We start from the raw sequence: 23,606 nt of genomic DNA on the forward strand, positions 1-23,606 counted from the left end.
CATCAGATAAAACCGCGCAATTAATAGCTAATCTATACCGAATAAAAAATATATTTGATAAGTGTTGTAACGTAAATATTTCATTCGGCGATTAATTAATATGCTGATATATGGAACCGGGGCTCAAGGTATGTACATGCAGGCAATAGGAATAGGGAATATAGGAACAGAATGCATTGATACACGGCTTCCGATAGGTTAAAAATCTATATTTTGTTACGATTCCCTATTCTTTTTCAAATTTCAAATTTTCAAATTTTTTCCGGAACTGCAATTTTGCGTAGTCATCCTCTGCGTTCGCTAGATGGCGCGGGAATGCCCGCAATGATGCGTTTCTCGAGTCGCTTCATTCGGTAGTCGGTAGAGAGCGTTCCGTATTGTGCGCCATGTTTGTCGCGTCCGCGCTTGCCGACAAAGTAAATTTGTCAGTTGTCACAATCTACGGGAATATTAGCTCGATAGTTCCAAAAAACCGAACATTTATATACACATAACATATATCTGACAAGTGGCTCACGCTTTCGCCTCGTCGTCCTCCTCGATCCAAGATCGCGGCGTCGCGGCGTTCGTTTGTATCTCGTATCGAGAGCGTCTCGTATATGTCGGATCGAAAAGTAGCGGGCGTCGAGTCGGAGTCGTCGGAGAAACGCGGGGACACGCGGGGACTCGACGTGGAGCACGGTGTGCGTGAGCGTGTGCGGCCGACAGTAGCGACAAAGAAAAAGCAGAATCGGCCGCGCTCGATTCTTTCGCTCGCGCGATACGGCTTTTCGTAGCTGAGCTTCCCAAGCCGGGGGAATCGCCGCGCCGCGCGCGGGGACCCATACGTTCCTACGGTGATTCGAGTAATCGCGTCCGCGTATTTTCGCGAATTCCGTGATTTTCCGTGCCGCTGGCACGCGCGTGCGGAATTCGTGCGGCACAGCGCGACATAACCTAATCTCCCGGTGATCGGCGACTCGCGCGCGCGCGCGCTCGTGCGTGTGTGTGTGTGTGGCGTGTGGCGTGTGCGCGCGTATATACATATATATATAAAACCCTTTGCATTCCCCGTCGCGCGCGACAATGGCAATGAACGAGGACCTCGGTTTCGCCGAGCTCTGCAGGCTGTGCTCGCTCAAGAGCAGCCACCAGCTGCAGATATTCGACAAGGAGAGCGAGCAGCGGCAGCTGCTGTTCAAAATACGCTCCTGCGTGCCCATCGTGGTGAGTATAGACGACACTTGCCGTGTACGCGGCCACCGCGTTGCCCGCCCGGGACCCGGGATCCGAAACGACCCGTCGTATTCCGGCCGAATTTGCCGAGGCGACGCGCGACAGATCTCGAGACGCGAGCTAGCTTTTGTGCGGGAGACCCTCTAGAAGTCTAGAATTACACCACGTGCACGAGAGATATTTCTGAACGGAGGTTCCCCTCGCGAGAGATAAAATTGTGAGTTGAATTATCGGAGCTCCCAAATTGTTAAGAAAAGGGGTATCATTAAGAATACTTGAAGGACAATTGAAATTGCCTCGCTTGATTGCATTGCACGTGCAAATGCAGAGCTTTCTGCGTTGGCGTGGTTTGTGAATAGCTCCTTGTTTTACGCTCCAATGCTCCAGTATTGAAACAATTGATACCTTGAACTTTTGTGACTAAAGATCGCAAAAAAAAATAAATAAAATAGAGACTTAAGTAAGTGAATTGATCAATCAGTCGAGAATGGCCGAAAACGTATTTCTATCGTTTTTAAATTGGCTGTGATCGGTTTGCTCATTCCTTAAGTCTTACTACTTGTTTTTTTCCTATTTTCGATGGCTCGTTCATTTTATTGTATTAAGAAGAACATTTAACAATTCTACGGTTAAAACATATTGATTTTCTTAATCGTTATCTTAGCACTTATTTCCTTTCGTTTTATCATGTCCTCGTAACGTAAAGCTTGAAAGAAAAAAAAGATCATTGAGAGTCAAGCTAAATTGGCCGATTATTCCAAAGAATCCTGAAATCAAATTTACAATTTCGCCAGTTGTCATTTTAAACAGAGGAAAACACGAGATCATTTTGTTACAGATAGCAAAAGAGGATGGACTGCCAAAAAATATTTGTCAGAGATGTATCTACAAGTTAGATATGTTCTACGAATTTCGTATCAGCTGCTTATCCACAGAGGCAGTATTGAAGAATTATGCAGATTCCTTGAAGAACATTGTTGCGCTTAACAATCAGGCAAGTGAAATTTTCCTTTCCACGTACCAGGATTATGTTAAACTGCATAGAACTTTTAATCATAGCAAACATATGTTGTTGTAATATATCGCACATGTAACAGGATTGTGTTTTATTCAGATTTTGTTTATTCACATTTGTGCAATATTACATTTGTAATATTGCGAGAATAATAATGCCCTTTGGTGTCCATGTACATATTGGATATTTAAATAATTTTCGATTCGTCAAAATTGGTAAAACAGTCATGGGATTTGCTTTTGCGTGGAAGAGGGAAAATAAAATTTTCAGTTTTTTTACGTCCAATTTCATCACAACTGACTGAGCTATTTTGTCGGTGTAGTGCGAAATAGTACGAGCCTCTTCGACTTCGTAAAAACGCGCCGTAATATTGCAAAACAAAGCGATTTTATATCGGTGTAGCGTAAAAGATTTTTTAACGCAGCGTGCTCGACGTTCTTTCTCTCTTCTGCTTTCTCCTTATAAAGACTTGATAATTCAGTGATACTCAGCATTTTTCCAAAAACGCTGCAACTGAATAGGTATATAATATAAAACTAAAATGAACTTGATGAATTAATTGCTTCCGAAGGAATCAGCTACTAAAGCATCACCAATGGCGCGAGGAGTGTATCGCTAGAGATGCATATCTTTTTCTTTCTTCCGTACTCCTGGTAGCGGCAAGCTATGAAAAGGACAGGGTCGGTCAGACGGGAGCACGGGTCCTGTCGGATGGTGATCACGAGGGGGTAGGGGGGGGAAGAGAGAGAGAGAGAGAGAGAGAGGGAACGCGCGCAGGGGCGTCACTGATCGGTAGCTAGAGGTGCTCGGGTCCCCCGCTGACCCCCCTTTCCGTGTCTGCTGCACCCGGCGGCGCGCGATCTCAATAATTCCACCCTCGCGTACGCAACGTAGACGGGCCGGCGGGAGGTGAGGAGGGATAAATAGGAGGAGAGAGAAAGGGTAAGACAGAGAGAGAGAGAGAGAGAGAAAGGGTGTGTGTACGTGTGTATGTGTCTGTGTGTGAATGTACGTGTGCGACGACCGACGTCGCGACGTCTATTGATCGGCGCGTCGCGACCGCGAGACGCGTCGCGCGCACAGAAAGCGAAAGTCGTAGTACAAGTATACTCCTTTCTTCGCTGTCTCGACTGTCTCTCCCCCACTTCCCCCCCCCCTGTTTTCCTCCTATCTGCTTCTGCAACTTATTTCTCTTTCACCTGTCTGCCGCGTTCCTCCTCTCGTCACGTAACACTCCTATTTCCTTCTTAATTTCGCTCGTTTCTTTCCTACATTTCATCTTTCTTCATCTGTCTCTTTTCCTGTGCCCTTCAGTTTTATCACTCTTTTATCTTGTGCTACTTATTAATCTATTCTTACGAACGTGACGCACGTTACTATTTCATTCATTTGTCACATTCATTGTCAAAAAGGATTCGTAATCGTAATACCATAATGTTAGAGTTATCATAGTCGTTTCGCGACATTCCTTATCAGTTGCGTTAATTTTCTCTTAGATACATTTTTTTACAAATATGCATTTGTTCGTCATGTTCCGAAAGGGTTTAGTCATAGAACACGGCATATAAATCCCATCCTCCTCTCGCTTCTCTTCTCCTCCCTTCCTTTTTATCTCCATTCGCTTCTTCTCCCAGTCTCGCGCTCTCTCTCGTTCGATCCCGGATCGCTCGATCCTCACCGCCTCCTCCCAAGCCATCCGCTCTCCCCTGCCGATTCGGCAGTCCTAGGCACAGGTGCAACGTGAGTTGCCGTGAGCTCGCGCGGCCGAGAAACCTGTTTCGAAACCCGGGATACCCCGACGAGATCGACGCAGCCTCGTTACGTGGGTGACTCTCTCCTTCTCTCTCGTCGCCGGGCGCGCTCCGGAATATCGGCGACGCGGACGGCGGCGAAGGGCAGCGCGACGAAGAGGGTCGCGAGACGACGTCCTCGTCGTCCCTCTGACGTCTCTCCGGTCTCTCCCATGAATCGCTCCCGTGTTGCGACATGTGTGTGCGCGCGCGCGCGCGCGCGTAAGTTCTACCTCCCCTTCTGCTCTCCCCCTTCTCCTAGGATCTCGCCCTCTCTCTCTCGCTCTCTCAATGTCAGTGTCAAGGTCAGCGGGCCGACGCACCGGTCGCTGCCGCCGTCGCCGCCACCACTGTTGCACCGCACACAACGGCGATGCTCCTCCTCGTGCATCCCGATATCGCTCGCTCCGCTAGTCGCGTATAATACGTATACGCTGAACGAGAGAGAGAGAGAGAGAGGGAGAGAGAAAAGGGAATCGAATGGAAAGGAGGGACAGAAGCGAGAGGCACCCCCACGCGGCCACCCTTAACGCCGCCTCGTTGTTCCTCGTTGTTCCTCGTTGTCTCGCGTCTCGCTTCCTCCGGTCCGGTCGACCGTTGGTTCGCCGCATTCCGGGGATATCCGCTCGGTATATCGTAACGCGTCGCGTTCGTGCGTCGTCGGTTATCCTCCAGCGCGCCGGGGCGGTCCCCTTCTCCCTTCGGGCTTTTCTTTCCTCGCCCGCATTTTTTCTTTCGCTCCCTCTCTCTCTCGGTCTCTCTCTCTCTGTTACATCTCCCAGCCTCCCTTCTCTCGTAGCAGCGCGACGTTACACGTCGCGAGAGAGAGTGATACACACGAATCATCGCCCCGCGCGCATATACACGTAAACACACACCTTGCGTTCCTTTCTGCCGATCGGTGGTCGGCCAGCGGGCCGGCCGACTGGGGCCGGCCCCGTTTGTCTCTCTTCCCGCTCCCGGCTCCCCCCGTCGCGTCGCTTCCCGATCTCCTCGTCTCCTCGTCGTATTCGGCGTGCCCCCGCGCTTGCTCGCTCGCTCGCTCGTCTCCTCTTCGCTCCGTCGCTCCGCTCCGGCCAGCCGGCCGCGCGGTGCATTCCGCGGGGAGCCTCCGCTCGGCAACGTTTGTATCGCGCGTCGCTCCTCCGTCGGTGTGTGTCACCGGCTGGCTCTGCCTTACTTCTTTCTCGCCGTTCCCTCTTCCCGCCCCCGTCGTCTTCACGCATACACACGCATACATCGCTCCGTCTTTATCTCCGTTTCTCCTCTCTCATTGAACCTTCTCTATCTCTTTCTCTTCCTTTCTCTCTCTTCTCCCCCTTCACCTGCGGTTCCGTCTTTCTTTCCTCTCTTTCTTCTTCTCTCCCAGTCCGACGGCGAGGGAAACGTCTCCCCGGTTGTCTCGCGCTTATCCCCTCCGCGCGCCCGTCGGCTGCTTTTTTTTCGCCTCTTTGTCCTTGCATCCTCCCGCGCCGGGAATCGGCGGCGGCGGCTGCGGTGGAAGCTGCCAGCTTCGCGGCTCTCTCCTGCCTCGTGAACCCGCGGATATTCCTCCGAACGCGTCGCGAAAAGCACGAAAACGCAACGTACAAAGCTTTTTGCGCGTAAAGAGCCCCGCGAACGTGCATGTCAGTGTTAACGTTTGTATAGTGAACTGTCCCGCCGAAGCGTGCCGGTTATCGTCGCTCTGGTACATCCGGAGTAATCTGATTGTGTGAGTCTCTCAACCCCCCGAAAATAAACATCAGCTTCGCGTCATCGTTATTGCTACTTTACGTAGCTTACTGCATCGGTGCTGTGATTAAAAAATCTGGGTCGCGCGATATTTTTTTGGAAAAATCCGCCTCCCTCCGGTCGTAGGTGTTCTCCTGGCCCTTCGATTCCCGGAGCCCAACGGTCGTCTTTGGAACGTGGATTGGACTCCGTTAGTGCGTGGTAAGCGCGTCCAAAAAGACGGGCGCCCGTTTCTTTCGTGAGAACGATCGACTCGCGCGATGGCTTCTTTCTCTCTCTCTCTCTTTCTCTCTCTCTGTTTCTCTCTCTCTACTTCCGGAACGTCTCTTGCTCACCAATCGTTATTGCGCGATATATATATTTTTTAGATTACTTTAGATTATTTTAGTGCATTTAGAAAGTTGCAGAAACGCAGAAATGATTCTTGTCCTTTTATTGTAAATTACAATTGTATTAATAGTCCATTGGCAGTGAGCAGGATTGAGCGCGAAAGAATAATTGACCGACAGATTATGATGACAATTATTTGGAGCATTCTCCGGAGTCACTTCCCTAACGCGCGCGATAGCTTTCCTCATTGTTCTTTCCTCCGAGAGACCTTGACGGAGCATTAGCGTATACGCTGGCGCCGGGAGGGAGATGCTAGGATCCGGATGATAGGATTATTACATGAGAAAAAAATTTGAAACATGACTGATATATTTCTAGATCATTACACGAGAGAAAAATATCGTTGATAATATTAAATAATTACTTCACAATGAGCGTTTTAAAAGAAGTGCAATAATGTAGGCGATAATAGCGATACGAGCTAACAATAAGTACTCTCAGAACATTGCATTGTTATTATCGGTTATTATTAATAGATTATGACCAAGTATGGAACTGTATAACAGGAAAAAAACAATCTTATTCTGTGGCAATTTTTGAATAATTTTATTTTACGTTATTTTTTGTCTGCAACAATAGTATTTCAATCGCTTTCGTAAGAGGACTCCGGGTTACGAAGTATACGCACGAATTTCCGGATCTTCGTAAAGCCATCTTTGATGCGCCGTTCTCGTGTCAGACGACGGTTTGACGCCATAGAAAGGACGATACATAATCGAGACACGCCGAGTATTCGTGTCTCCGTTATGAACTTGCATTCGTAATTACATTTTGAAATAAATTAACATTTTGAATGACGTTAAATCTATTTATTTAGAAAATATACAGCTATATTTTAACGAGTTACATGCCGTATCGATAGGAAAAGAAAATGAAGTGAGTTTGACGAAAGTTATCTATCTCGTTAGACTTTTGCGAAGTCGATCGAGAGCCACGTGTCGTTCGTTGTGTTTAAAATAAATAAGGATTAATTATTGCACTACGTGTGATCAATTAACGGTTTTAATTTAGAATACGGACAAGGACAAGATGTCAAACGGCGGGCAACAGCAGCAGCACGCGAGTTACGCGGAAGCGCATACTGCGGCACACGCGGCACTGCAGCAGCACATGGCACAGCAGGCCGCTCAGGCGAGGTCTCTGGCTGGACCTCACGCGGCCCCGCAGCCACCGAATCCCACGTTCACCTTGCCAGACGACGGGCTCGGCTACGATGATGGAGTAAGAGTTCTGCGGTCTATTGGAACATGGTACGTAAAGGGTGCTTTGATCGGTTCTTTCTTAAAGCACCGCTTTCTAGAAGCGAGATCTTCCGTCAAAAATATTCTCGAGTCATTGCTCGATTATAATTTTTAAAATATATAGATGTTACTGCGTGAAATATCTGACAATCTACTTTAATAGAAGATAAATATTGCAAAAAAAGGAATGCTCCCTAAAACACTTTCTATAATGTCCTTACATTAAAATCTTATTTTGCTACGCTTATTTTAAAGCTATATGATTGCTTTCTGCATTAAATTTCGCATAATTATATTTTAATTGGTCTCCAAGCTAAAGATATTGCAATATGATCATTGGTTCTTACTTCACAGGTCATCGGATTACTCTGCTGCGATGCGTCCCAGCATGATGCCAGCATTTCCTGGAACGGACCAACAATTTGGAAGTAGAGCACCGGCAGTAAATCAACCATTACGGACAACGACAGCAAACAGCGTGAATGTTCGTCCGGGATCTGTTTCGAAAGCGACCAACACTGGCGAGCCAACGACGAAGGCGTTTGCTTGCTCTGTGTGTGGCAAGGGGCTCGCTCGTAAAGATAAACTTGTCATACACATGCGTATACATACTGGAGAGAAGCCATATTCTTGTGAGGTGTGCGGTAAGTATGAAAATCATATAAAATACATTCTACCATTAGATAAAAATTATTTTGAATCGCAGATCATCTACCTTTAAAAGGAAGCAATGAATAAAGAATCCGATACATGTTGCAGGTAAAGCGTTTGCGCGTCGAGACAAATTGGTCATCCATATGAACAAACTCAGACATAAATCTGGCGTTTCGCCTCTGTCAGCGCCTACCACACCAAGATCGGATCAACATCAACAGCAGCAACAGCAGCAGCAGCAGCAACAGCAGCAAGCGCAACAGCAACAGCCATCTCGTCAAGATAGCATTCATAAACTGAAGGAGGAGCCAGTGAGTTGGGCCTGCGAGCTGTGCGGACGATCACTCGCTACCAGAGAGGAATGGACAACACATGCTCGGTTAATATTTCTTTATTTTCAACATTAATATACTTCTATTTTAATTTAACGTTTTCTACAATTAATTTTACTCAATTGCAGGTCTCATTTGGTTGAAGGAACTGTGCCGCCACAACACGCCGCTGCGTATTTCCCAGGATCTGTCCAACCGGCGCAATCCTATACCACCGAGAGGAATTTTTGCTTAATGTGTCGCGCAGACTTCACAGATAAGGCCGAATTTTTGTTCCATATACGTACGCACTGCGAGCACGGGCAACAGTCGGGTGGTAAACAAAGCGGCGGAGATGCTGCGACGGCTGAGCTCATTGCCAGAGGACTCGTTGATCCTAATGGATTATGCAGCTAGAATTACTCTTTTCCCTGTCACTACGTACCGTCGATTTGTGTCTTACCATAGTACAAGTTTTCTGCTCTATTCCGATCAGAAACTTTCGCATAGGGTGTCATGCATATTGTGATTGTAATGATATATATACCAACTTATCGATAATAGATACACAGTAGCATATTTGATAACGATAATTAATAACGAGTAGCAATGTTAGTACAATACCCATGATAGATTAATTTGATAATTCCGTGCAACTGTGATTATTTTCTAATATATTTTTATTAGAGCCTTTTGCACATGATAGAAGAGGGTCATTTATGACTAAGGACATAATCTCGAAGATAAACGAATTTTATATATTAGGTTTGATCATTCCCTTATACATTTTACAAATTACTGGAAAAGTTTATCTAATATTTCTTAAGAAGATAACAGTCTTGGCAAGTTTATTTCACAAAAGATTATTAAAGAAGTAGCAATTTACGCACTTTGTAATAAATACATATCAGAACAGAGTTACGTAGAATTATTTTCAGGAATACACTACTGTGTATCTTGACACAAGATAAGATTACATTATTGAGAAGAAGAAATTTTAAGTATTGACATTATACTGACTTATGGTAAGAATGTGCACTATTATGTCAGTATTTAAAAGCTATTACTTAATAGTATACGTTCCTACATAGCTAGCTTCCTGCTATTTGTAGGTACTAGAAGACCTATTCTGTAACTTTTTAACATATAAGTTTTATTCACGTTATAGATACAGTAATTCAGTCGCGCTTGTTTTAATTTTTTCAAAATTCTGCATTTGAATATGTTTTGTTTAATGAATGTATTTTATTTAATATTTTTCTCTTTAATTAGGCTTGAGTCTGTTTTTTCAATTTTATAGCGCCTCTTCCGAGGCTTATTGTCTTGTGAGCATTCATTTTTGTTTTATCGTGGATAGGCTACTAACCTTGCCCACGAACTCTTCTCTTTTACTCGGGCTTGGGACTGGCAGTGTTGACTCCTGAGTGTTATCACTCTTTCGTCACACAGGCGAAGTAAACAAAAATGTATTTTATATTAAAAGAATATATTTTTAATATTTGAACATGACTGACAATGTAAATAATTATTAATATTCTTTACTAATGAATATAGCAAGACTGGAGTGCAATTGGATTGTTATTATGTCTGGAGACTGTAATCAGAGACTGGTCATCAGGCGATTTCTTAAAATTCTGCGAGAGAGAATGATATAAGAGAAAGAGAAAGCGATATACATTCATATTGCTTTCTCATATATCTCATATATATCTCATATATATCTCATATATATATATATATATATATATATATATTTATAATATATATATTTCATATATATCTCATATATCTCATATATCTTTCTCATATATCTCTTTCTTTTTCTTTCTCTTGTTTTTGAAGAAAAATGGCGGATCAATCAAAAGTGGCTCCCTTATTTCTAGTCTCTGATTAGGTCTCTAATTATGTATATATAGCGTGAATAAAGCCTAACAGTAACCATATAGTTGCATAAAACATGCATAAAAAGACCGATTAATGATATATGACATAAAGGATATACCATATATTGTTGTATCATAGAGTTAGATTTAAATAGTTACAGTTAGAAAGTTACAAAGTGGGCCTGTAATAGCATGTATTCTCTGATGTACAGGTTTGTTCTCAATGCTATTATATTTTTTTATATGTATATGTATGTTTTCAACTGCAACGTTATAATTTAGAGAATTTATTATTTTGATAGCACATCGTTCTCTTTGATCTAGATTTTAATATCAATGAGGATGAATTGTGTCGCCGTTTACAGATCTGATTTTGGAAAATTAATTATGTCTTATACAGAATGATTCATCTAATTTGATTAGCTTAAATTACTCTTTAACTATTCCTTACATAAACAAATTTTGAAACAAAAGTTGATAGTGTGATTTAGAAGACATGTATATTTTATAGTCAGTTATAGATTTTATATCGGAATACAATTTTATAAAGATCAAGTTATTTAAAAAATTATGTATATAATAATTTATTTTGAAAAAATTAAAAATAACAGATTTTTAATTTCTATACGACATCATCTAAGTTGTCAAATTCGATGAATTATCTTGTGTAATTTTACTATACTTGTCAGTCACTCGTTGACTATTCGCTTACATGTGTTGATATATGTTAAATCGTTATCTAGCGATTTGTAGTATACTTTTGGCGGAATTTTATGAACTTGTAAAGACAGTGGGTTCGAATACATTGTCAACTTATATACCAAATATGGGTCCCTGCAGTGCATAAATATCAGCGATGGTCGTATATCTAAAAACAAAGCTTTCGCTAAAAAAAAAGTTTGAAATGACAAACTTTAATTTGAAGTGTTCCGAATTTCTCCATTTTTTATTTACGTTTCTCGAAGAATTTCTTATAATAAGCATGTGTTTTTTAATTAAATTTTTTATTACACGTGCTAAAAAATTTAATATCTATTATTAGTCGATTTTTAGTGCAAGTAAAATTTTTTTTATTAATGTTTTTTACTACGGTACGATTATTCCTTATTGTTACGATCATCCTTGAAATCTCAAGTATCAGCATGTACTTAATCAAGGACGTTCGAGATTTAAACTTAATTATTATGAATATCGACGATGCATGGTAAAGACTTTCTCGTATGATTAATTATGAATCATTTATGATATCTTACACGTGTGTATTTCCATTATGGAAAAATATGAAGAAAGTTTATATTTTTTAATTTTTCTCTTGCGGTATATCTAGATCTCGGATAATTTATTCATTGTTTTATCGGGAAAGAGACATATACACGAATATACGTATTATTCGCATCGGGAAATTAGCGACAATAATCGAGTTCCAATTTTTCGTTGGAAACTGAAATATGCTCGTCAACATATTTGGCAGAGACTCTCAGGCGTCTTAATGTGAATTTGCATTGTGAACAAACTATATCTTCCAGAAAGAAGCCGATAGGATTCGCTTGTTACAGCGCTTAAAGCTTCCTCTCGTCTCCCTAGAATAGTTCTTTAAGATAAGCCAGTAAAAAATGCGCTAAGAGAAACGCGAAACTGCCGTGCCTCCTGCCCCCACGTACAAATCCGCTTCCGAGTTGTTTTCCATTCGACGGTCGCTTCATGGGACGACCGTGCCTCTGCGATGATATAAAAATCAAAAGTCGGAGCCTAACGCTGAGCGTATATTTTGTGTAACGTAACATTTACAACTATGTCACTAGAGGTATAATCACCGCGACAATAGCGACTATCTTAGATTATCGTACCGCATGACAATTACATCGGGAATATCCCGAGTCTCGACCCGAACTTATATTTTTAGCGTAGTGAGATTAGTGAATAGCATTGCCCGCCGCGAGGCCAATTTTTTTTTTTACTATACGACGCTCGTCCGCATCGCGCGCGGCCGTATTGTCTTGTCGCGCGCGCGTGTTGAGACGAAAGCGCAGTCAGATTTAGATCAATGCCTTCGGAGTCAACCACTGTTTGCAGTTTAGGGGATAAATAATTAACATTCGCCTACAGATCGGTCGTGAGCAGGACTAACGTTAGTAGCGTTCGATAGAGAACATTAGGAATACTTGAACAAATAGCATTCTCCATGTGGGAATGAAACAACGCAGGTCGATTACACGCTTCGATTGTATATCGTTCAATGTAAGCGTGAGAGTGTATGCACAGTCATTGTAACTTGGATTTGTTTACGAAGATTTTTTTTTATACAAAAGAAAGGGAGAAAGAATAAAACAAAAAGAAGGAAAAAGCGACGCGTTCAAGTAAACGCGATACGTAAACGCGTTCTCGTTGAGGATTTGGAAGAATACGACGCATAGTGCCTTTTCTCTGGGACTTATTCACACCATCGTCATCATTTTGAAATTCACGTGTTGGGGAGGCACACCGGCATAAATAAAACATTGACATAAGTTAGTTACTTAGGTAAGACGGCGTTTAGTTTCGTTTTTTCGTCCTTCTGTTACGAGGAGAGTGAACGTTCGATGCCACACTGCCTCTACAGCAGCTGTTTTTAGACTACTTTTATACTGTTGATGTCACGCGCAGCTAATCAGAGTCTGTATATTACTGCCATAATTATATACGGAACGAAATGTATACTCAATATACCTTTATAAATAAAACACGACCAAAAAAAGAAGACCCAAGTCGCATTCATTGCCGTCGTGTTCGATGGATATTAATCTCTCTGCGCGTAAGATTTAATCGAGGACAAACTGATGTCGCACACGTTACGACGTGACAACGGTAAAATCGGTAATACCGTCAATTCGAACGACAATAACGTTGTAACGCGTTTTCTCGGGCGACAATGTCGGGGTGACCTGAAATATCACGGGCGTGCAATTTCTTTCTGCCCACCTTTCGGTTGCCGAGTTCCTGCTCGGATGCAGGCGGTTCGCCTTGCCCGGATCGCGCCGCGCCCGTGTTACGGGCCAACAATAATAATGGCCAGCGAACCGGCTCGACTTCGTTGCATTTTTATTTCCTCGCCCTTGCCGACCCCTGCCTCCTCGCGCGAGCGATGGCGTGGTGCATTCGCATTATCACTCGCGAGCCTGTATAATAAGATAATCGCTCCTTTGTCCCTCCGTTTCTTCCGTTTCTGACGGTAATTCGTCGTCTTTCATGGAATAAGATACAAAGATGAAGCGCTATTTTTGTGATATTTTATAGCGGATAGTCCCATTTAAATATATACGTATTGACTTTTCAAATTAATTTCAATAAAGAGCATTTTTATTAAAATATTATTAAGTATTTTATGTCGCTTATAAAATTAAAGAGATGGAAACGAGTCTTTTTAATCTTTTAACCTGGAAAAATTATCTTTATTTGTTCTCGAAGTCAAACTTTTTCTATTATAATAATCGTATTAAATAAATTTAATTACAATTGTGAATTAAATCAAGATAGAATAAATACATTTCTAATACATGCGTTTCTCGCATAAATATATATGTATATCGGGCGTATCCCACATTTTCTTCGGTATCGTGGGATTCTCAGTTGCAACATCATGGAGAACGCAAAGGTTACCGGATGAAAGTAAGCCGACCCCATGAAGCATGTGATTGTGCATGCATTTGTACGGGAAATTGCTATGCAAGATACATCGGGCATTCCACGAACGATCGAGACGAAAATTATTCGATTCTGTGCAGTTCCGATGTTTTATTTTTCAGACGCAAAAAACGGGACATAATGTAGAAGAGAGAAGGAGCTCTTGTGAGAATATATTTTAATACACTTTACGAACAATGTTACGACAATGAATCATTGATGATTAATATTTAAAAACTCATAATTATTATTTAGATTTTTAACAACAGAGCACATTAAGTTTAAAATTAATTTAAAACATGAAATAAAAACAAAAATAAATGTTGACTATGATTTTGAACAAAAGTGATAATTTTTTGCACAAAATTTTTTTCTAGTTATTAATTTTCTTTATTTTTATTAATTAACTTTTAGTTAATCATTTTTTTGACACTCAACCACGTTTTTATTTCAAGATTTGGATTTTTTAAGTAATGGCGGGTCGTGTTCTTTAAAGACTCGAAATAACACGTTATTAAAATAAAAACTTCGTTAATTTCATCACGGATACGTCACCGCTTTTCACATCGTAAACTCGCGTGCCACTCAACTCTTGCTGAACGTATAGGAGAAGCCGTCGGGGGTCCGATTGAAGCTGAGTTTTCCCGGCGGATAAAAATTGCGGGGTGCCGGTGTCGTTATCGCGTTGTATTGCGGCGCGGGCGCGGGCGCGAGCGCGGGGCGAAGTGGAGGCTGATAGTGCGGCTGATAACTCGGTGGCGCGTACGAGGATATACTTTGCAACTCCGAGGGATAATGATAGCGAGGCGGCGGCGGCGGCGGCGGCGGCTGCGGTCGGTACTGGTGCTGCGGTTGAGGCCGCGGTTGAGGCTGCGGTTGATAAACGACAGGTTGCGGTTCGTAATCCGGTTGATAGCGCCGCGGATACTGCTGAGGGGCTGGCGATGCGTAACTCGGGGGTTGGTAATCCGGCGGATTATATTGCGCCAGTGGTACATACTCCGGCTGCGGTGGCACCTGCGGGGGTGCGCTGGGAATGTGATCCCCGGTCGCCTGCGAGACAAAAAGTTGCAGCTTAACTTAAAACTCTATTAAAATTAATGAGATATAGGATTGAGCAAAATTGAGCTTCATATTATGATTAATTTGGCAGTAAACTAATGAATTCGTTAGGCTCTTTAATTATTGATCTATAATCTTTTCTGAAATATTTATATAAAATATTTATATAAAAATCAATGAGTTATAGCATCGTAAAATTAAATTATAAAAATTTAACAAAAATAAATTATAAAAAGTTATAAATTTAGCGTCATATAATAATATAATTAATGAACAAAATTAATTAGCAAGCAAACGTGCACTCTGCGTACTTGGAACCCGTTCTTTCCGGCCGTGTAAGTCACAGTGCGCCTTTGTCCGGTTGGATCGATGTACGAGTATGATCCACGTCGATTACCCTCTACATCGCTTTCCTCCTTAAATTCCACTCCGTCTTCCTGAGAGTAGGCGGCGCCGAATGTGCCATCACCCGCGAGATAACGAGCGTCGCTCAAAATCGCCGCCTGATGCGGCGATTGGTAATAAGACTCTTGACTGGAGACACCGATGATGATACCCAACAGAATAATCTATGTACGTGATAAAATAAAATTTGAATACTTACAGACAAATTTTTTAGTCCGACGAATTGGAATATCTGAGAAATATCTAAGAGCTACAACTGCTACAAGAGACATAAAATATTTCTGTTTCTTATTTAACACATGTATACGTTTTATGACATTGCGTAATTATTTTCTGGTATATTTTATTAATTTTAACTTTACATAGAATTACATTATAGTTTAAAGGAGTGATTTGACGAGAACGATTTAAGACTAAACACTTACGACTACGGCGGGCATGTTGAAGGAATAATCGATCCTTATGCAGCGGGAAGCGCAACAGTGCTCCCAGAAGTCGATGAGAGGGGCGTTTTATACGACGTGTTGGCTCAGGGCAACCCGGCGAAGAGGCCTTGATGGGCAACCCGCGCGTCCCAGTCCCGGATCACATTGGTCTTCCACCACGCCCTGCGAACGATTTCTGTACAAGTTTCTAATCCTCGTACATTACTTCGCCGTGTGATAACTTAGGCTGACATTTCGCTTAGGAAACCGAGCATTCCGCTCGTACAGTTTCGACGAAGTTTTCAAAAATTCCTCGTTAATTTTAACTTGCTCGAATATCTTTGTTGAGAATCGATCGTAACAAAAGTGTCATTTTTTTTAATTAATGTACTTTTACAACTCAAACAAAGTGCATTTCTACAGAAATGCATTTGTAATTTATTTATTTCTCTTATCGGGTTTTTCAAAGAATACTCGTGGAATTATGTACATTATTTTTGAACTGTCGACAGTGTCCTCGACGGTGTAAATCTTCTTTACATTTTTATTCTTCCAAAATTAAAATAGTATAAGCAAAATTGTGCTTTGTCATTTTCTGTTTTCAAATTTAAATATATATATAATGCAGGCAGGTGTAGATTAAGATTATAGATTAAACGATCAACCAATTTATATTTAAAAAACGCGATGAAATCAATATCAAAACGTTGATATAGCTGTTACAGATAATATTTTCATTAACTTTCGGGAACATTCAAACATTGGAAGATTATGGTCATTTTCATCACTATATTTGCTCTTTTTTTCATTAGGCGACAATTTAAATAATAGATTATTTAAATAATTAAAAAGAGAAGAGAACAATATAAAGTAGAAATGCTAATATCGCGTGCAATCAACACAACGTTTCAACAAAACGTTTTAATAAAAAAAGAATCATTATCAATTCAAATAGCTATAATGTATATCAATTTTACAAATGCATTGAACCGACAAGTTCCGAGGTCAAAGAAACAGAAAAGCCTGGGTGCGCTCTCGGGAATTTCTCGCTGACAACTCGCAATGCCGAGGACTCAATCCTGAGGTCTTTCGCCTGTACACTACAGTAGATTATGTACCGACTTTACCGAACGCTGTTACCGACTTCCAATGGATTATCGGAGGCATAACGGCAATCGTGCGGAAGCTTGGGGCATTCTTCGGGGTTGGCGTCGCGCGCGATCCTTGAAATTGCTTTTCCTTCCTGTCGTCGGGGTATCAAAAAGTACTCGTCGAAAAACAAGATCATTGCCCCCTCACTCGCCGTAGTAACCATGATCATCGATTTCACTCGCGAACCCGCGATGTTACGATCGCGGTAATGAGTTCTTATGCCCATTACCGCATCGCCAAATTGGAATCGACGGCGCGAGACTCCGGGAAAATCAAGCCGAGTGGCACTTTAATTGCCTCGGCGCGCATATATTAATCGCGGCGTAATACTTCGTATACTCCGTTCGCGTTTCCGTTTTCCTTAATAACTCGATAAGTATGGCGAAAGCGCGCGGATCTCATTGCTCTCGGCCTCGAGCTATCAAGCATTTTTCTCGTTTACGATTATTTCTGCATCTCGCAATCGCAGGCGCGGCGCGGCGCAAACGTACGGATTATAAAACTCCTCCGACGGGGCAATGGATATCCTGTTTCGCTTTTTTACTCGTCGATTACTCCAAATGCGCGATTTTCCTGTATTTCCGATTTTTGTGGCCTTTTTTTATCTTTATCATCGACGTCTTGTTTTGATTTAAATGGATAATTTAATTAAAAACTTTCTATATGGGACATTTTGTGGAAGTAAATTGTAGTAAATTAATTCATGCGTGATGTTTATTGAGTGCAGTTGAAGTACTACATATCGTGTCGGTCGAGATACCGCGTATCGCGGACATCGTTCGAACGGAAGGAAGTCATGCATTTCTACATTCGCCTGGGTGAAATAAGTTCCCGAGATACCGCGATATCAGGCGCCACAGACGCAGATCTTCCCAGTCGATCGGCCGAGAATAATCGACTTTCTCCGCCCGCTTCCTCCTGTCAAATCCTTCTTTTTTTTCTCTCCTCTCTTGCCGATCTTACCTTTCGAATCTTATCGCGGCTGCGTGTTTTTCATCATCTACATCCGCACGCGCGGATCAACGTAGGTTGACGCCCGTTCGAAGTGTCGCAACGCAACGTTCGCCGTTTCGTTTGTAACTTGAGAAATTGCCGTTAATTCGAAACGAGATTCGTCAAGGAAGGCCGTTTTACGAGATTTTCATGGTTTCGCTTAAACCGCGCGTTTCCTTGTCCAATCTCTCTACCCGACATTGTTCATGATAATCTTACACATGTATCCGGTATTCCTTTATTCGGCCCATTAATAAATTACTTCGACGCTGAACGGCTTCTCGGAAAAATTGTTTGGCAATCGGAGATTCAATTGCCAGGTGAAAAAAATTATATTTTTAGGATAAGATTATATAGAAGGAAACCATATATCTTATTTCAACATTTGAACTACTAAAAGGATTAATGCAATGCAACGTCCGCTATTCATTTCTTACTCGGTACCAGTAATGTAAACATAAAACTTTTATATTATCCGTACACCGCATACACGAAAAGCAGCAGGATACGCTAGGCACTTATAGGGTTTTAATTTACGCGGTTTAATACGTCAATGAGTTAAGTTGGAAGATAATGATCGTTGTTCACGAGCGGTTGCGTTGCACTCTCATCGCATTAGTGGCTCGCGAGCGTCACGCGGCCGCGTAATTATCTCGTCGTACGCGAGCGGTTTTCTTTTCGCGCGCGGTAATAAAGCCAGCGCGGTCCATTATCTTACGGAATTTATAGATCCGAGCTAAGTAGATCCCCTGGGTTTTTTTTCCTTCCACTGCTTTTCACCCCTTTCATTTCGTCCGACTTGGCGGAGCGCTATAGATTGCCACGCCTGACGCAAATTGGTAATGTTTAGCGCACGCCAGACCGTTTGCGCGTCGTAAATTTAATTATATGCAACGCATAGAGACAGTGTAGTTATATACAACATAGTTTATTTTTTTTTCCCGCATGCCTCGGCCGTTTAACTAAAAAGATCCGCGTTGCTTTGACTCACGTCATCGGAGATTCTTGTATTCCATGTTATAATTCAGTTTAGTCAATCTTTAAATGCATAAAACTTTATGTTAGACAAATTGAAATATGATTAATGAAACAAAATTATAAAAAAGTAATAAAATTAATAAAAAAATAAGCTTATTTTGATATTAATCTTTTTCTGGAAAATTAAAGAAACAATGTATAGAGTTTCAATGTATAGAATTGCACTTACTCTGCTTGGTAAAATTTTATTAATCAGTTGGAAATTTATTTTATTTTAAATTCTTTTCCTTATAACTTTTTTATTCTATTTTTATTGCTATGGAATTATATTAATTATTACTTCGCATCGTTAAATATAAGGAAATACTCGAAACTAGATTCTTAGGCCTTTTGATTCCTTTTTTGCTTCAATGCAATCACATGTAATCGCAATAAGAATTATTACGAGCATTTGCTCTACCACATAGCGCGCTTTCTTCTCGTCTTTACTCCTCATTTGAGACAACTTAAGCGCATACGCGAACCTTACCGGCTCCGGTTTAGCGCTCTGAAACGCGAATTCAGCTAAAAAAACACCGCGCCAATGTTTCTTATTACGTCATCGTAGCCTCGTTAAAATCCTCGGGATCGCATGGAGCCTAACGATTTCACCATTCCAGCTCCTAAAGTTTAAAAAATCGCTTCGGAGAACGTGAAGTTGAACACTTCAACCCCTCCTGCTACTTTAATCTTTCTGACCTGAAAGAAAACAATCCATATAAGTATTGCACGTTTTTATTTTCTTAAATTTCTATTTACACTTTAGAATACATTAACTATGTGTTAAAATTATACTTTAAATACTGCTTTTATTCATTAAAATCTTTTATTAAAATCTTCTCTGTATAATTATTTTATTTAAAAAATACATTTTTGAAATGCGATAGTTTTAACCTTACAGAGAATTCTGCAGATAAAAAATTATCGTGCTATCGCGAAAAAAGTTAAATATCGCAGGTTCTCAAATTTTTAGATTTTTTAGGAAGTATCCTGAGTTCTTGTGGGATCACCCTTGGAGAACAATTCTATAATAGCGTTACGCCAGAGACGCGCTTTCTTGCAACGATTGATAATATATCCTCGAGGGGGGGAGCCTTTTGTCGGAGTTTGCTAGTTACCTGAGGCGGAATTACTCTAAAAGTAGGTAGCTACCACAGCCGCGCGCCACCAATTACGCCGGGGCGACTGCGGCTATATAGAAGAGCCACGCCGACTCCGCCGGCTGATTTCTGCGAGTAAACTCGACGCGACAATCCGCGTACATCTTTCTCTCCACACGCAGCCATGAAACTACCAGTGAGTGTTCCAAGATATTTTCTGATTGATTGACCGTATTCATCGTGTCGGCATTAATATAGTGACGAGAGATATTTTAATTTTTCATCAAATTTTACTTCGCGGGACTTGTTGCCAATTGTGACTGTTAAAAGTGGACTATATTTTTCAATCGGTTTCTGTTTGTCAAATGATGGTTATTTCGAGAGTCTTATTCAATGAAATATATATTGCATTTTGGTGATATTGATATGATTTTATCGCACAATTATTCGTGATTTATTTTTTAACGTTGTATTTATTCAGTTTTATTGTTTTTAACTTAAAGTCAGTACATGACATCGTCGGATGTATCGTGCTAATATTATTTATTATAAATTTGCAGATTCTTCTCATTGTGGTGATATCGATTGCGTGGGCGAAAACGGAAAATGTAGGGAGGTCTGCTCGCGCGCCGCAAGGGCAAATCAAGTATGTCGATGGCGGTGAGTACGAAGTTTTCTCGATTATTCGCTGTTGAAGACACGCCTCGAGAACCTTGGACCTGATGTATCGCAATTAACTGTTGCCGCTACTGCAATTATAACGCACGCGAGAGTCCGTGTTTTTCACATCCCAGATCTTTAGAACAATTCCTTTGTGATCCCCGATAATGAGGTCAGCGTTGCATAAACACCAACAATCGACGACCGGCGATAAATTGGATGTCGGAATGACGGAACGGTGTTCCTCTCGGTGTTTCAGATTCGAGGATCAACTGGGATCTATACCTTGCGCCCCAGAGCCAGTTGCAGCGGGCGAATGCTCACCGGCCTCAGCGCGCCGAAGGCGGCTCACCCCTTCGTCTTCGACAGGCTCAGCAGCATCGTGCCCCAGCCTCGGCGCCACAGCCTCAACCCCAGCAAGTCCAGCAGCAGGCCCAGGGTCCGCAGTACTACAGTTACAAGCCGTACTCGGCGGTGCCGAGTCACATCAGACAGCTGATCAATTCGGTCTATCAGCCGCAAGCTCCCTACGTCGATCCTACGTCTTTCATTTACGGCGGCAACCACTTTGCGGCGGCACCGCAGCAACGTGAACAGCAACAATTAGCCCCAGCCGCCTCCGAAGTTCCTCGCGGTGCCTACTTGCAACCATCGGCGAGATACCAATCGATCGATGCTCAAAGAGCGCAGCCCAGATACGAATACAGCGACAGGAGAGTGGAGCGTCAGGATAGAATTGCCTACAAGGAGGATTACGAGCAACAGCAACAGCAGCAGCAACTGCAGCAGCAACTGCAGCAGCAACTGCAACAACAGCAACAGCAGCAGCAACTGCAGCAGCAACAGCAGCAGCAACAGCACCAGCAGCAGCAGCAGCAACAAGTAGCGTTTCCGCTAGGAGCGATACCCGAACCTCCGCTACCTACTCTATATTTGGACAGAAACATGCCTTCGGAAATCAAGCAGTTGTTGCAATATCAGGCGCAGATACCATACGACGTGACAGCGAATCGCATTCAGTACAAACCGAAGAGCACTTTTATCCCCAAGCCGTTATCCGATGACGTTAAGGGACCCTATTATTACCGCAGCAAGATTTACTATCCGAGCGACGACAACGTCGACGCGGAATATCAGCAGGACAAGCCGGTCGAAGAGGGACAGCGCCATTGACCAAGAATTGACCTACAGGGTAGTAATACGATTTATATAATTTAATATTCTATTTCTCGGCGTTTTCTCTTCGAAGAAAAGACGGCTAGCCCCAAGACTCGCTCGAGTTGAATCCCGTTTTTACTCGCGGAAACAGCTTCTTGATATCATCAAGGGTTTGTTGAGACTAGTATCTAACACGCTTTAAATTGTTGTATCACTTGTTGACATTTTAATGACGTATGTCTTGTACTACCGTGTATTTGACAATAACAAATGCGGTTTTCTTCTTTGACGGTCAAAAACGGATGAATGTTTGACACTCGATAATTAGAATCAATTTACTAATTAGAAAAAATAACTACTCGATTTATAATTAACATAGAATAATTTGCTAAATATAATTAACATAGAAAGTTTGTCTTTAAAGAAAATTAATTGAATAAAAGATTGATAAAAAATACTTAATTGACTTTCACGGAAATTTACATAATACAGTAATTAATGACGAAAATTTATTAAAACAGAAATGGCAAATGGTATCTTGGTCTAACAGACTTCTTTTCGATTAATTTTCTGTTCGTTTTTCATTTCACTCAATTATGAAAAGGTGTGTATTCAGTATTTTTCGTATGAGTAAGTGTGTAAAGATAGAAAATACTTGACTATATACGGTAACGCGAAGAATGTAATTTTTTGTACGATTAGTAAATAAATCGTTTCCGCTTCTGGCATCATGGAAGTCATTCACCTTGTCGTAGCGCAATCTTTGCTTTTATTATTTTAGCTCACGGAACTTGGCGGAACTTCCGCTCGTAAAAAGGTGAGTTAAACGCCCGAGCGAAAATTCGATAAAAGCAAAGCTAACGTTTACTCCTTTCAGGAAGTTTCGCGTTTCGCGCGACGAGTAATTTGCTTAATTATACATGAGAAGTTACTAAGTCCCACGTTATTAGAGCAAATAGAAAGCCGGACGGTTTTTCGCTTTCTATTGAATAAAGATACCTGATCTCCCTACGATGTTAGAAAGCGATATTCCATCTTATTTACCAGAATCGCTACGTTACGCTATACCATTACGATAAGAGAGCGCGTTTGAGATATAAATTTTGCGAAAGGAAGTAAACTCTCTGAAACGACATAATTTGAGAAATTTCTTATCAGATTGAGTCACATAAATTACAGAATTACTGCCAGGCGTGAATATATGACGAGAGAAAAAAGTATACGACAGCTAATACATAACACTTTTATTAATAGATTTTATTCTGATTAGAAAGGGATTAAGTTCTTTATCGATAGCAAAAAATTTAATGCACGGAAATTAGAAATCCGATCAGGCGGATTTCATCATCGATGCATGACGATACGAAGGTGAGAATATTTATAATATGTGAGGATTCGAAAAAGCGTATCGCCTGGTCACATATATGTTCGTTTTCACGTAGAAATTGAAACTTCTAAAAGCGTGGAAGGATAGCATTTCTCCGGACAAGGAAGATCGACAATCCACTTTCGTGGCCTTCACGCTTCGCGTGTCGATGCAGCCGTCGAGTCGCCGCAATTGCGAATAGTCGCGTTTTCATTTTACGCAATCTTCCTTTTTACTCCTTACCGACGCTCTCTTGCACAGATAGATAATTCGCCAGGATTACGCCCTTTAAGTTTACCAAGATTCTGCTCGAGGAAATCGAAGGGACTTACAGCCGTAATTTTACACGGTGATTCGTAACAAATCTGGCAGTTA

General features: G+C 41.7%; 3 protein-coding genes across 3 annotated transcripts; 2 read left to right on the top strand and 1 right to left on the bottom strand.

The window, feature by feature from the left end:
- The first annotated feature begins 279 nt into the window (after positions 1-279).
- Positions 280-10,035, top strand: LOC112465241 (zinc finger protein 467). Its single transcript, XM_025032714.1, has 6 exons — positions 280-1,206; positions 2,054-2,209; positions 7,156-7,394; positions 7,740-8,029; positions 8,145-8,418; positions 8,500-10,035. Exons 1-6 carry the CDS (start codon positions 1,066-1,068, stop codon positions 8,765-8,767), a joined length of 1,368 nt encoding a protein of 455 aa, XP_024888482.1. The 5' UTR covers positions 280-1,065; the 3' UTR covers positions 8,768-10,035.
- A 4,363-nt stretch (positions 10,036-14,398) lies between these two features.
- Positions 14,399-15,936, bottom strand: LOC112465246 (early nodulin-75). Its single transcript, XM_025032726.1, has 3 exons — positions 15,786-15,936; positions 15,267-15,524; positions 14,399-14,946 (listed from the first exon to the last, which is right to left on the bottom strand). The coding sequence occupies exons 1-3, from the start codon at positions 15,798-15,800 to the stop codon at positions 14,479-14,481; spliced, it is 741 nt and encodes a 246-aa protein (XP_024888494.1). The 5' UTR covers positions 15,801-15,936; the 3' UTR covers positions 14,399-14,478.
- A 4,233-nt stretch (positions 15,937-20,169) lies between these two features.
- Positions 20,170-22,222, top strand: LOC112465237 (putative mediator of RNA polymerase II transcription subunit 12). The gene is made up of 3 exons (XM_025032708.1): positions 20,170-20,243; positions 20,608-20,707; positions 20,967-22,222. The coding sequence occupies exons 1-3, from the start codon at positions 20,232-20,234 to the stop codon at positions 21,878-21,880; spliced, it is 1,026 nt and encodes a 341-aa protein (XP_024888476.1). The 5' UTR covers positions 20,170-20,231; the 3' UTR covers positions 21,881-22,222.
- Positions 22,223-23,606: the final 1,384 nt, after the last annotated feature.

The sequence above is a fragment of the Temnothorax curvispinosus genome, unplaced genomic scaffold, assembly GCF_003070985.1.
Source record: "Temnothorax curvispinosus isolate PA1 unplaced genomic scaffold, ASM307098v1 QBEX01015018.1, whole genome shotgun sequence".
NCBI lineage: Eukaryota > Metazoa > Arthropoda > Insecta > Hymenoptera > Formicidae > Temnothorax > Temnothorax curvispinosus.

Bases quoted from the DNA above. Each gene is read 5' to 3' on its own strand.
- LOC112465237 (XM_025032708.1), top strand. The intron at 20,708-20,966 runs GTGAGTACGAAG...TCGGTGTTTCAG, and splicing joins AATCAAGTATGTCGATGGCG to ATTCGAGGATCAACTGGGAT.
- LOC112465241 (XM_025032714.1), top strand. From the start codon at position 1,066: ATGGCAATGAACGAGGACCTCGGTTTCGCCGAGCTCTGCAGGCTGTGC. The intron at 1,207-2,053 runs GTGAGTATAGAC...ATTTTGTTACAG, and splicing joins GCTCCTGCGTGCCCATCGTG to ATAGCAAAAGAGGATGGACT. The intron at 8,419-8,499 runs GTTAATATTTCT...ACTCAATTGCAG, and splicing joins GAATGGACAACACATGCTCG to GTCTCATTTGGTTGAAGGAA.
- LOC112465246 (XM_025032726.1), bottom strand. The intron at 14,947-15,266 runs GTACGCAGAGTG...TTTGTCTCGCAG, and splicing joins CCGGAAAGAACGGGTTCCAA to GCGACCGGGGATCACATTCC.